The sequence below is a fragment of the Panicum virgatum genome, chromosome 9K (assembly GCF_016808335.1).
Source record: "Panicum virgatum strain AP13 chromosome 9K, P.virgatum_v5, whole genome shotgun sequence".
NCBI classification, from domain to species: Eukaryota; Viridiplantae; Streptophyta; class Magnoliopsida; order Poales; family Poaceae; genus Panicum; species Panicum virgatum.
The window spans coordinates 62,527,733-62,539,850 of record NC_053144.1 but is presented as its reverse complement, the minus strand read 5'-3'; the positions used below and the strand labels follow the sequence as shown (position 1 = coordinate 62,539,850).

Below are 12,118 nucleotides of genomic sequence, written 5' to 3'. Positions count from 1 at the left end.
GAGCATATGAACGGGACCAGGTAAACAAAGGGCCTGTTTGGATCTCTGGGCTCTTTTTTTTTGCCCCCCTCCTCAAATAGCCCAAATAGCACTAGAGGGCCAATCAGGAGGGCTATTTCTAGGTTATTTGCAAATAGTTCACAAAAAAACTATCCACTCCAAAAGGTGTCAGGTGGAGCCCACTTATTTTCTCTTTCTCTTGAAAAAATGACAGCCAAATGGTTAAAAAGTGATTTTAAGAGCCAAATATCCTTTGGATCTAAACACCTGAAGGGCTATTTTATTGAAGGACTATTTTTTAAGCTAAACTTTAACCTTCAAAATAACGCTACTCCCTCCATTCTTTATTTATAGTCCTACTTTATCTTGACACAATAATCAAGGAAAAACAACTTTACTTATCATCTAATTAATGCAGTACAATTATATGACTTTTTGCTAGTCCTCCAATGCCTTTGCTAGAAACTTCTCATAATTGATATTATTTATTGCTATGGTCCTTATCAAAAGCAAATTAGACTTTCATTTGTGAATATTTTAATTTTGAAAATAAAACTATGGAAAGAGAATTGAGGAAGTATTTCTCCAAACAGGCCAAAGGAGTTGTTCCTAAGGACCGAGCTAGAACACTCACTCTTTTAAAACCTGGAACAATTGTAAAACCTGCCATGTTTCCCTGTCAATTACTATATAGTATTGTAGCACATTTCGTTGTTACTTGACAAATAATATGCAATTATGGACTAATTAGGCTTAAAAGATTCATCTCGTTTTAATCAATTAGACTGCATAATTAGTTATTTTTTCAACTGCATTTAATGCTCTATGCGTGTGTCCAAAAATTCAATGTGATGGGCATTGTAAAAAAAAATTGGAAACTAAACATGATAATGCATTGGACAAGCTTGGTTGAGAGTCTAGCCTGAGCAAGTGCTGCACTGGACTCTATAAAGTACCAATAAGGCGCCAAGATCAAGTCAAGGAATTAATGCATGCTGGGTTGACAGGGAACCAACTCTTTATGGCTCATCTATATTATCACGTGAATTGTTTTTGTTGACAAAGTAATGGAAACTAGCAAGTGTCTGCATTTTTGCCATACAAGAAACACGCAAAGCGAAAATTTTTATAAGCTAAATTACAGCATGCTTCATTATTGGTGCCAAGATGATCAAACCAAGGCATTGATACATGCTACTTGAGTGGTTGACAGGAAACCGCCTCTATGGTTCAACAAGACCATATTACCTCTAGCAGTATCAGTTCAACCAACTATATGTTCTAGTAAAATTAAAATGCCCATTGCAAGGCACAGGCATTTAGCTAGTACAGTACAAGTATTTGAAATCCTTCCATGCTAGGCCGAATCTGCCCATTAGTTATAGCCAGGCAAGTAGAGAGCCTCTTCTTCATGATTTGCTACTTGTCCCGGGTAGTAGTAGAGCCTGGTCCAAGCCATCAGCTGCTGCAGCATGCGCAACCACACTTGCTTCGCAGTCGTCGTCCTGATCCTCCGACGCCGCCTGCAAAGCCGCCATCTGGGCCCGCCGTCTGTCGGCGGGGTAGGTCCAGTACATCGCGGTGTACGTGAGGCAGCAGATGATGAAAGGTCCGGCGATCTCCGAGAAGATGGCCCTGCTCAGCGCGTCGGCGTTCTTGCGGTCGGCCTCCGCGCTCTTGCCGGGCGTGCCCGGCTGGTACCCGAACACGCGCTCCGCCAGGATGCCCACCAGGGGCGACCCGAACGATCCCAGCACCGACTCGAAGCACTTGTCCAGCGCGTACACCATCGTCCTCGCCTTCTCCGGCACGATCTCTGCGAAGATAGGACTGCAATTGGATGGGATTGAGCAAGTAATTAGCTACAGGAAGAGCAAAATTTTGCCATTGCCATTAAGGAGATGCCGTGATGCAATCAATGGTCTTACTTGGTGGTGGACACCGGGGTCCAGGAAATGGTGAAGCCGAAGGCGAAGCACACGGCGGCGTACGGGACCGCCGCCGAGGGGTCGCCGGGGAACGCGAGCAGCAGGGCGGCTGCCAGCGGGACCGACACCGCGTTGACCGCCTGCGCCACCGCGACCCGTCCGGTGCTGGGGAATCGCCGCGCCACGGCATCCCCGAGGAACCCCGCGAACAGGATGCCGAGAAAGTTAGCGATGCTGGCAAGGCTGATGATCAGGCTGGTCTGCCCGTGCGAGAACCCGATGAGCTCCAGCCACATGGTGATGAAGCTGAAGGCCGCGAACGGCAACGACCCGACCACGCCCATCGCCACGATGAGCTGAAACGTCGGCACCCTCAGCACGTCCCTGGCTTCTCGGACGAGGTCGGCAAGCGTCGCCGCTGGGGCCGCTTCGTCCTTGGCGACGACGGGGCGGGGGTCGGCGGCAAACAGCCACACCAGGGCGCCGATGAGAAGGCTGATGAGCGCGACCGCGAAGAACGCGAGCCGCCAGCCAGAGACGCCGAGTAAGCTTGTGGGCGCGAGCAGCAAGGCGATGGAGCTCCCGGCGATGAAGCCTAGGCTCTGCGCCATCACCACCCACCCGAACGCCCAGCCGCGCGTGGTGTCGTCGGTGCAGTCGGCCACCAGGGAATAGATCGCCGGCACCGCGACCGCCAGCCCGACGCCGTTGGAGCCCCTCGCCAGCGCCATCTGCAGGAGATCGAGGCCCACTGGTCAGTGGGTGACGGCACGGATGGATTAATCACAAGGGGGCGGGCGGCGGCGGCTGCGCACCTGTAGGAAGGAGCCCGATGCGCCGACGAGCAAGGTGGCGGCGGCCCAGAGGAAGGCCCCCGCGGCAACGACGCGCGCGCGGTCGTAGCGCGCCGCGGCCCACGTCGCGAGCGGGTAGCACAAGGTCTGCACGAGCGCGCGGCACATCGTGAGGTAGCCCAGAGCGGTGGGCGACGCGCCCAGCGCCGCTCCCACCTCCCTGTACACCGCCGGCAGCAGCGCCTCGTCCGCGCGCTCCAGCAGCGCCGCCACGCTCACGAGCACCAGGGTCCACAGCCGCCGCCGCCCCGCCATTGCTGCTCTGCTCCCGCACTCGCGCACCTGCCTGAGCCGCGGGCAACGAGCTGGAAAACAAAGCCGACTGATTTGGTTGCACAGCGTTTTGGCCTTTTGGGAGGGGCTCCTTTCACCGTTGAAGTAATTTTATCCCGATTCTAGTTTATTTTTAAACCGACTTATAAAACGGTTTCACAGCAGTCTCGATTTGTGCAAACAAGTGAAGCCGAGGCCGATAAAAGCTCTTCCAAACTGAATTTGTTACTTCTCTTTCCCTTCTCACAACTCCGAACCAACAATAATTCCCACCACACACACACACACACAATTAAGCGTACTCGTTGGCACGTCAACATTATTTACTATGTGCGATAATGACATCGGGCCATCCAAGGATGATGCCGTGTTTTTGCATCTCCTTGTACAATCAACCAAACGCTCTTCTCTGTGAATTATACGGATCCACCGGTGCAGGATGATGCTCATGGTTGCTCCGGTGATAGGCTCTTGCGGTCCGGAAAGACTTGTGTGACGACTGACGAGCCCTCCTACAAAGACTTGCAGATGGTGATGGTGAGGGGCATCAACAACGCTGGCTGGCGATCGCGGTCCTCAAAAAAGATACAGTATTTGTGACAAGCCCCTTTCAATCTTCAGATCTGGTGGACAACGAGTAATTGAGTGAAGAGGGCGGCCGTAAAAGTTAGAGATAACTTCGGACTTTGACCGCCATTGGATAGGTTATACAGTAACATTATCGAATCACCCCTGCCAAAATATAGTGTCCATTTTTTGAGAACAAACGCCCAGTGCTCTAGCACTCTGAAAAATGTGAAGTCATGGTGCAGTTGCTCTTTTTTTATGGTCGGTCGGTCACATGGCGCAGTTATTCAGTAGTACTTCTGAATTTTACTTATTACTCGGGCATGCAGCTTGAGCTCGTAAGCCTCGAGGTGAATCTTCCTGCTATCTTTCTCCTCTTCGTCTTCCTTTCTATATCGAATTATAGGCATTATCTTATGCCAACGCGTGTTCCTCGACGAAGGCGCAATCGCTGCTAGATGTTGACACATACTTGTAGTGAAGTGTGTGCTGATATAATTAATGATGGACTGGAATTTCAGAATACTTTAAGTGCCTGTTTGGATCAATGGAATTGAAACTCATTCCAGAGATCAGATTCTAGGAATTATATTCAACAAGAAATGAATTACTCAGAATCTGATTCAAATCAATTTTCTTGTTTGGATGTACATGGAATCCTTTTCCAAGAAACACTTTCAAATGTTATTTGGATAATTTTGCATATATAATCTCCAAAGACATCTCTCTCTGATGACACACACGTCTCTCTATCCCTACAGAAAACTCGGCCTCCCTCTCTCTAAAAACACAAACAAACCTTCTCTCGCCACAGCAAACATGATATCTGTCTCACTCTCTCTCTCTCTTTCATGGAGAACTCAATTTCTACACAGAATAATACACACAAAACTGAATCTAGGCGGTCATGTTTTTCACCAAACTCTGAAATGGACTCCCCGCGGATCCAAGTTTAGGGTCGAATGATACCCTTTCTGGAAATGCGCCACAAGCATATAGATCTCCCTCAAAAAATTTGAAATGCAATACAAACAAAGCATACTTTTAACTTTAGTATACATTATTTCTTACATTAAATAAAAAATATCAAATATTAAAGCTAAAACGGTTAAATATCAAAGCAAAAAACTAACCTTCATTTTCTACTAAAAAGCATCATCTCACGTTTGTCTATATTAAGTTCAAGAGTTTGGGAGTATGGGAGATGAACATGCGGAAAATGCTTTTTTTTCAGGAAACAGACGGAAAATGCTTGCTGTATGGGCTTTAGTGCATCTTTTATTTTTTTCTAGTATAGTTAAGCACTTAATTAGGATTTGGGGCCCCAAATATTTGGGGACCTGCGCGGGTGCCCACCTTGCCCCTGTTGATGTACGAGTACGACCCTGTTGGCCTTGGCGAAGCCCTTACCTCTGAAGTCTGAACAGGTTAACTCATCAATGTGGCAGTGTCACGAGGCAGCCATCAGTCCTTGTCCCTTGGATTGTGAGGCTGTGACCGGTGCGTGTGTGGCTGGGAAGGCACGAAGGACGCGAGATGGGCGGGCAGGGTTGGAACTTTCACTAGTAGAACTGTAGAAGAGAGCAGATATCGCTGGCCACCAACTGGCCATGAAGGCAAACGAAGCAGATGAACGAGGAGAAACGCATCATCTCGAATCTCGTGGTCGTCTCCCATGGCGTCTGAGGGAGAGGTGAGGGGCTGAAGTCGAGGACTCGGGGATTTCTTTTTCCGCCCTTCTAGCGTGGGAACTTTTAGTAATATAAGAATACACGCTTGCAATACAAACAATCAATATTTGCAACGTCAAAAGCATGTACTGAACGTATCAAACGTATCCGGATGAGAAGAGAAATTCCCGCCATCATAACGCTATTTAATGTAATATATCCATTCAAATCCATTGTAACATCAAAATGAGGCTACTACTCTTTTAATGAAAAACGTGCTCAGGCGCGGTCGTGAAAAAAAACAAGGCTACTACTACAACATCAAATTCATGCAGATGCAATATGAAAAAACTGCCTCCACGGAATCGACCCGCAATCAGGACACCTCTATGATAATATGAATCTAAACATCAACATTCAAAAAATTCTATTGTAATACTATGGGGCCTTGCCACCCCCAGATCTCCCACCGCTGGACTGAAGCTCGTCGTCGCCGGCCCAGAGATGCCATAGCCGCCCACGCGGATCACCACCCGCGCGGAGCTTGCAATTGGCCTCGTGCGCCGCCGCTCCAAAGCTCGGTCGCTAGAGCTCACCGGGCGCCACTGCATCAGGAGCAGCATGTGTTGAGCTTCTCCCTACCTATCTCACAGGGCTTCGCGTGAGGTGTCAGAGATAGAACTCTGGGTACCTGTAACATTCCGAAAATTCACCTAAATAAATCACTCGCTAAAAATAATTTTCAAAAATCTTTTCATTGCTGAGCTTGAATCTTTCCCGGCAGTCGTCGTCCAATTTCCGTTCCGACACCGAAAACAATCACCGTATAAACTTTTCCCCGTTCTCCTCGTTTCTCGGGCGCGTCGCTTCTTGTCGACGCCACGCCCGGCTCGCGACCAGCGCCGCGAATCCCGCCGACGCCTCCTTTTTCTTTCCCCCCTTTTCCTCTTTTCCCTTTTCTCTTTTTCTACTTTTTCTTTTCCCTTCTCCTTTCTTCCTTCCTCTCCTTCTTCCCTGTGCACCCACGCTGCTCACGCACAGCTCCCCTGTATGTCCACGCGCACGCGCTCCACGAACCTGGATGCTCGCCGCGCCGCCCGTCGTCAAGCACAGCGCCACCTCCCCCGCTCGCGCCTGCCCGAGCCGTCCCGTCGCCCTGTGGCCGCCTCGCCACTCGCGCCGCCGCTCCACGACGTCGCGATAGCTCCAAACGCCATTAATGGCCGCTGGGATGCCCGCCGGCCGGCCGGCCACCGTGCCCCCTCCTCCACCGCCTTTCCTCGCCTATAAGTAGGCCCTTCGCATCGCCCTCGACCCCCACAACCTCCACCGCCGCCCTAAGCCTCCTCCCAAGCTGCGCAGCGCCGCCGCCAAGAGCTCCCCCGTCCGCCGCCATAGGCCACCATCGCTCCGCCTCCTCGCTCCATCCCAGCCCAAGGTGAGAGGGGCAATAGAATGCCTTCGCTTCCCTTGTCGTTCCCCCCTAGCCCTAGCCGCCGTCGGGCCTCGTAGTGCCGCCGCTGCCCGCCGCCCGCTGCCATGGCGCCACCCCTGCAGGCCGCCTCCACCCAAATCAGGGGGGATCGACTCCCCGTGGCCCCCTCTCCCTTTTCCCTCTAGCCCCGGCCACCGCCGTGCCCTGGGCCGCCGGCAAGGGCCGCCGCCGGCACCCTGCCCCCCCTCCTTTGTTCTGTGCAGGAGAGAGGAGGAAGAAGGGCATTTTTGCCCTTAACCCCCTGCCCTTCCTCCTTTTTAATTAAGAGCCCCCTCTCTCTATATTCTTTTCTAAAAGAAACCCCTCCTATTTTCCTATTCACAAATAAACCCTCCACCACATAAGAAATAATTCTGAATATACCCCTGCCCTTTTTAGAGTAACCCATGTATTCCCAGAAATTATAATCAAGCCCTTGCCATCTCAAAAATAAGTACAAAGAGGCCCCTAAACCTCGGTTTAACCCCTAAACCCCTCTTCGACCTATCATTTCATGGGCCAAAAATCCTCCAATCACCCTGAAACTTTACCACGTCATTTCTAATATAGTTTTGGCCGTGGCATTGGAAAGCCACCCAAAAATATTATTCCTATCTCCATATCTTAATTTTCTCCTAATTCGAGCTCAACGATAAAACCTTTATTTCTTTTTATTTATTGTGTATTTGTTTGTGTGCGCCATAGTTACCGGTGTGAACGAGGGAGAACCCGTCGAGGAGTTCGCCGAGCAGTACCGCGAGCCGGAGCCTGAAGAACCGTACCGCGAGCAGGAACTCCTGGAAGGATTCGAAGACGGCAAGTTCAATCTCATCCTTTGATTGCATATTTCGACCCAGTTTTATAAACACAACCTATTGGCCTGTTTTACAAAATTGCATATGCTTTGACTACTGAAAACATGGTTGGATAGCCACCCCTTGATTTGTTATAACCATTCTTTGACCACCTAGATTAATGTCTAAATATGATTTATTCTATTTGGATGTTAATCGCTGTTAGAGCGCCGCTTAGGATACGGTACTCGTTTTATTACACTTAAAATGTGGTACACCATGTTTTATAAAGAAAAGGGAAAGATGGGATATTTAAGAAACTAAAGAAAAGGATGGGATGGATGAATGGCATTCCCTGAGTGGATTGTCATACGTTGGAGGCTCGTACCGTTGTGGTAGAGCAAGAAGGTTGGGAGATATCCATCCTGTCACAAGTAAGGACCGAGTTGATGTGTCATCTTGCCTAACTCAATTATCGTGCAAACCACTCGACCGTTGTGTGTGGCAACGGCTTAGCATAAACCCCACTAGTTAGTCTGATAGCCATCAGGAGAGCTGAGAGCAACAGGTGATCAAGAAGAAGGGATAAGGTCGTGGTGACTTATCGTGACATCCCAGAGTTTTAAAATGCTAAGCAAAAGAAACTAAACATAGAATCATGCTTAATAAACAAGAGCAATTAAAATTATGCATTTCTTTCGAGAAATAATATATGTTTGTGTTTGATTATGCATGTGTATATGTGTCTGTGTATATGAAAATAGGTGAGAAAATGAAGTTTTGCACATGAAATGACGAGTTCTTCAAATCACAGTTTTAAACGTTTAAATTATCTTTCAAATTGTAACAAACAGGTTTTAAAAATAAATTTTAAACCGTTGTTCAAATGAATGTTTGCCCAAAACCAATGTTATAGGTTTTCGAATGACGAACAAGTTTCGTGTTCAAAGTTTTTCGAGTTGCTACACAAAAATGGGAGAAAAGGCTGCTTTCCGAAGCGTATACGATATTTTCAAATGCATTCAAGTTTGAATTTTTATCTTTCAAACCAGTGTTCAAATGGAAAAGTGCCTAAAACAAAAGTTGTAGATCTCAAAATTTTGAACAACTTTGGTATTCATGAGTTTTTCATTTGAGGCTAGGAAGAAGGAGAAAAACTGAATTTACAAACTGTATTTTGGAACTTCGAGTTAATTACGAGACTGCCATCACCTCCATCTCCTCCTCGGTGTCCGTGTCGCCGTGCTGCTGTTCTCATCGCCGATTAAGCTGTCGTCGAAGCCAACTTCGACTTCGCTTCTTCACTCCTCGCGCCGAGCCCAGGCCCGAGCTCCCCTCCTCCCCTTGCCCAGGCACGCCACCACCATCCTCCATGGCCGCCTCCCCCTCGAGCCGCCGCGGAGCCCTCCTTTTCACCCCCTCCTAGCTCCAACTGACCCCGGGAACGGGATCCCCGCCTCCCAGCGAAGCTCACAGGCCCAACCTTGTTCTCCCTCGCCCGTCGGCAAGCCACCGCCGCGGCACTCCATGGCCGCCGGCCGCCTGCTCCCGCGGAGCCCCATCCCCCGGCCTCCATCCTTCCGAATCGACCCTCCTACAAGCTTACATGCCCTCACCTGGAACTCGCTGACCCCTCCGCGCCCCCATTCCCTCGCCGGAGCGGCGCCGCCGCCGCCTGGAGCAGATCTCCATGGCCGACCCGCTTCCGTCCGCCTCGGCTCGACCCGAGCGCCACCCAAGGTCCCTCTCCCCTTCCTTGTGCCCCTACCCCTACTCTCCCTCGCCGCCGGCGAGCGTAGCTCGACGGAGCCGGCCGGCCAAGCCGCCCCCTCCTCTGTTTCCGGCCAAGGGCCACATTGCGAGGCCCCAATTCTTTCTAAGGCCCTTTCTGCGAGAACCAGGGACCTATATGCAATATTGGTTTTGTTTTAAAATTTTTGCAGTGAATTTGTAAAATCAATAGAAATTCATAGAAAAATCCTAAAATAGCAAATAAGTACTTTTTGGAATCCTTATCAAAATATCTACAATCTGAAACCATAATATGACATGTTTTGGTTAGAATTTTTTGCTACAAAAATAGATTTATGTTTAATAATGCATAAAAGGCTAGTTGTTCTTATCTTTTTAATAACTGATGTTTGAAGCCAAGTCACGCTATGAATTTTTTATGGTAGAATATAACTATCATTCTAGTGTTACTATAAAAATTTCATGGTAATTTCTCATGTTTAGCTATAGTTTTAATTAAATCTTGATTTATGCCTAGGTTAAATGGTTTTATTTCTCAAGTTGTTCTACTGTGTTTCATGAGTTGAAACTTTTACAGTACGTTTACTTTGATTCCTAGTTGCTGCATACAAAGTTTGAGAATTTTTAGTTATGCCTAACTAGACCAAATGATTTTTGTTAAGGATAAATATATTAATTAGGTAAAAATAGTTTTTATGTAGGGAAAAATCAGATATTTTTACTATAGCCCTTAATTGAATATATAAGCATGCCTGCAAACTTTGAGCTTCTGAAACTTAGTAGTTTACTCTATCTAAATTTATCTTTACACATGCTTTAGAAAAGAATCTTATTTTTCATGCTTATGGTGTAGCTCTTTTAATCCTAAATTTTTTTACCACAAGCTCATCTTAAGTAATCCAATCTTTATTTAAAATATCATTACCAGAACTTACATTCCCTAGCTTGGGGAATTATTTTTGGGTAGAAATGTTTCTCTGCCCTTCTATAAAAGAAAAACAGCACACCCAGCTCTTTTATGAGTTAGTATAGATAAAATTCCTACTCTATAAATGACTGCCCTACTGGATGAAAAAGAAAGTAGTAGCACCATCCAACTTGAGTTTGGTTGATCTCCATCTATGTCAAGAAATAAATGCTTTATATTCATTTCATACATATGCATTCATATAGAGCCGACGAACCTACCAGATGGAACGTACGGGCTGGTGCCTGAAGCCGAAGAAGGTCCCGGAGAAGCTCAAGTGAACTTCGCAGACGCCGTGGAGAACCCGAACCCGACTCCAGAAGCCTCTAACTAACACTGACCCAGTGTTAATTCCAGGCAAGCCCCGGAGCATGCCCTTCTATTTTAAATTTATGCAACTTATTATTGTTCCTATCTACTTGCGCATTTAAGTTTACAGGAGTTATTTGGAATATTAGCTGCATGATCCTAGGTACCTATGCTTGAACACTAGTATGTGTAGGTCGCTAGTTGGCTAGGCTAATGGTTAGGTAGAAGTCGAGTGATTTCCTGTCACTCGCGAGAATTATAGGAATTGAATGTTTATTACATGCTGCAACTATAAAGCTCACGGGCGGGGCTGTGGTACTTGTGATGCCCTGTTTGTTTAGTGAAAGATGATAAGGCCGCAGTGTGTGATAGTGGTGGTTAAACTTTTGAACGTACTAACCACATGTCGAGAAAATATGGTAATTGGTAAGGTTAAGTACCTGATCGGCCCGACGAGTGGACTTCTCCCTCACCCTCTTTGAATGTTGTTCTCATGCGGCCACATGCGGGTGCAAGAAGGCTCACGACCCGACGTACTGTGGCATGGATTCTTGTAGTAGAGGTGGGTGACCCTGATCCACAACCCGGAAAGAAAGGGGAAAAGTCGTGTGGGTGACTCGGTTCCCATACATGTGTGTTAGGTCTGCTTGGCCAGGTTAACAAATTCTATTCGAATCGTCCGCTTCTTACGGTTTGTGACTGCTTAACCCTTTTGCCACATAGAGTAAGAAGTGAAAGATGATGATGATGAATATGGCTGGTTGGATGATGAAAGATAATTGTTTTCACCATGTATGCTATTGGATAGATGCTCATTTAAAATGGTTAATTGAACTAGAACCTGAAAGCTAAAACCTGAAATTAAGGATCTACTCTTTACTGCTTTTTGGCAAAACAAATCCCTCAAGCCAAAAGCCTTGAATGTCTAGATAAAGGGCTAAGTATATACCCTTAGTCGGGTAAGCCTTGCTGAGTATTAGTATACTCAGCCTTGCTTGTGGCTTTGTTTTTCAGGTGGTACATCGGAGGTTACGTTTGACGTCATGTACGAGCTTCATCATGACGTCTGGTTTCGTCGCTAGTCTATCGTGTATTTTCTGCTGCACTTGAACTCTATTGTACTTTTATAAATTCAAACTCGGTTTGTAATAATAATTCGGTTTCATACTCTGCACAGTAAAATTTGCGGAATGTTGTATTCTCTGAACTGCTTTGTCGATCCTGTTTCAAGTGGTTTAATCGGAATTTTACTCGACAGCACTGTCGGGTTACTCCGTTTTAAGTGCGCGTTAACCCTGGTTGCCGTTTCGGTGATGGTTAGCGCACTTAAGCCGGATTAATTTAGGCTGTTCTGCCACACTTATGCCCCGGTTAAACTTCAGTGATAGGTCAATGGCCCCTTGAGGGAGCTCGTGTTTGCTAGTCAGGTCTAGCTAAGGTGGGTAATGGCTTTGTTGGGATCTGCACCGACACTAAGGTGATCGTGCTGTGGTACCCCACTTGTGGGTACAGTTGCACACCTCTGCAGAG

At 47.4% G+C, this 12,118-nt stretch overlaps 1 protein-coding gene across 1 annotated transcript; it reads right to left on the bottom strand.

Annotated features, from left to right (window-relative positions):
• Window positions 1–1,038: 1,038 nt before the first annotated feature.
• Window positions 1,039–3,182, bottom strand: LOC120646807. Its single transcript, XM_039923280.1, has 3 exons — window positions 2,744–3,182; window positions 1,929–2,659; window positions 1,039–1,830 (listed from the first exon to the last, which is right to left on the bottom strand). The coding sequence occupies exons 1-3, from the start codon at window positions 3,035–3,037 to the stop codon at window positions 1,410–1,412; spliced, it is 1,446 nt and encodes a 481-aa protein (XP_039779214.1). The 5' UTR covers window positions 3,038–3,182; the 3' UTR covers window positions 1,039–1,409.
• Window positions 3,183–12,118: the final 8,936 nt, after the last annotated feature.

What these genes read in the sequence shown, in the direction of transcription:
- LOC120646807 (XM_039923280.1), bottom strand. Translation starts at nt 3,037, where the DNA reads ATGGCGGGGCGGCGGCGGCTGTGGACCCTGGTGCTCGTGAGCGTGGCG. An exon ending in CATCGGGCTCCTTCCTACAG is followed by an intron (nt 2,660 to 2,743) that starts GTGCGCAGCCGC and finishes GATCTCCTGCAG; the next exon opens with ATGGCGCTGGCGAGGGGCTC. An exon ending in ACCCCGGTGTCCACCACCAA is followed by an intron (nt 1,831 to 1,928) that starts GTAAGACCATTG and finishes ATCCAATTGCAG; the next exon opens with TCCTATCTTCGCAGAGATCG.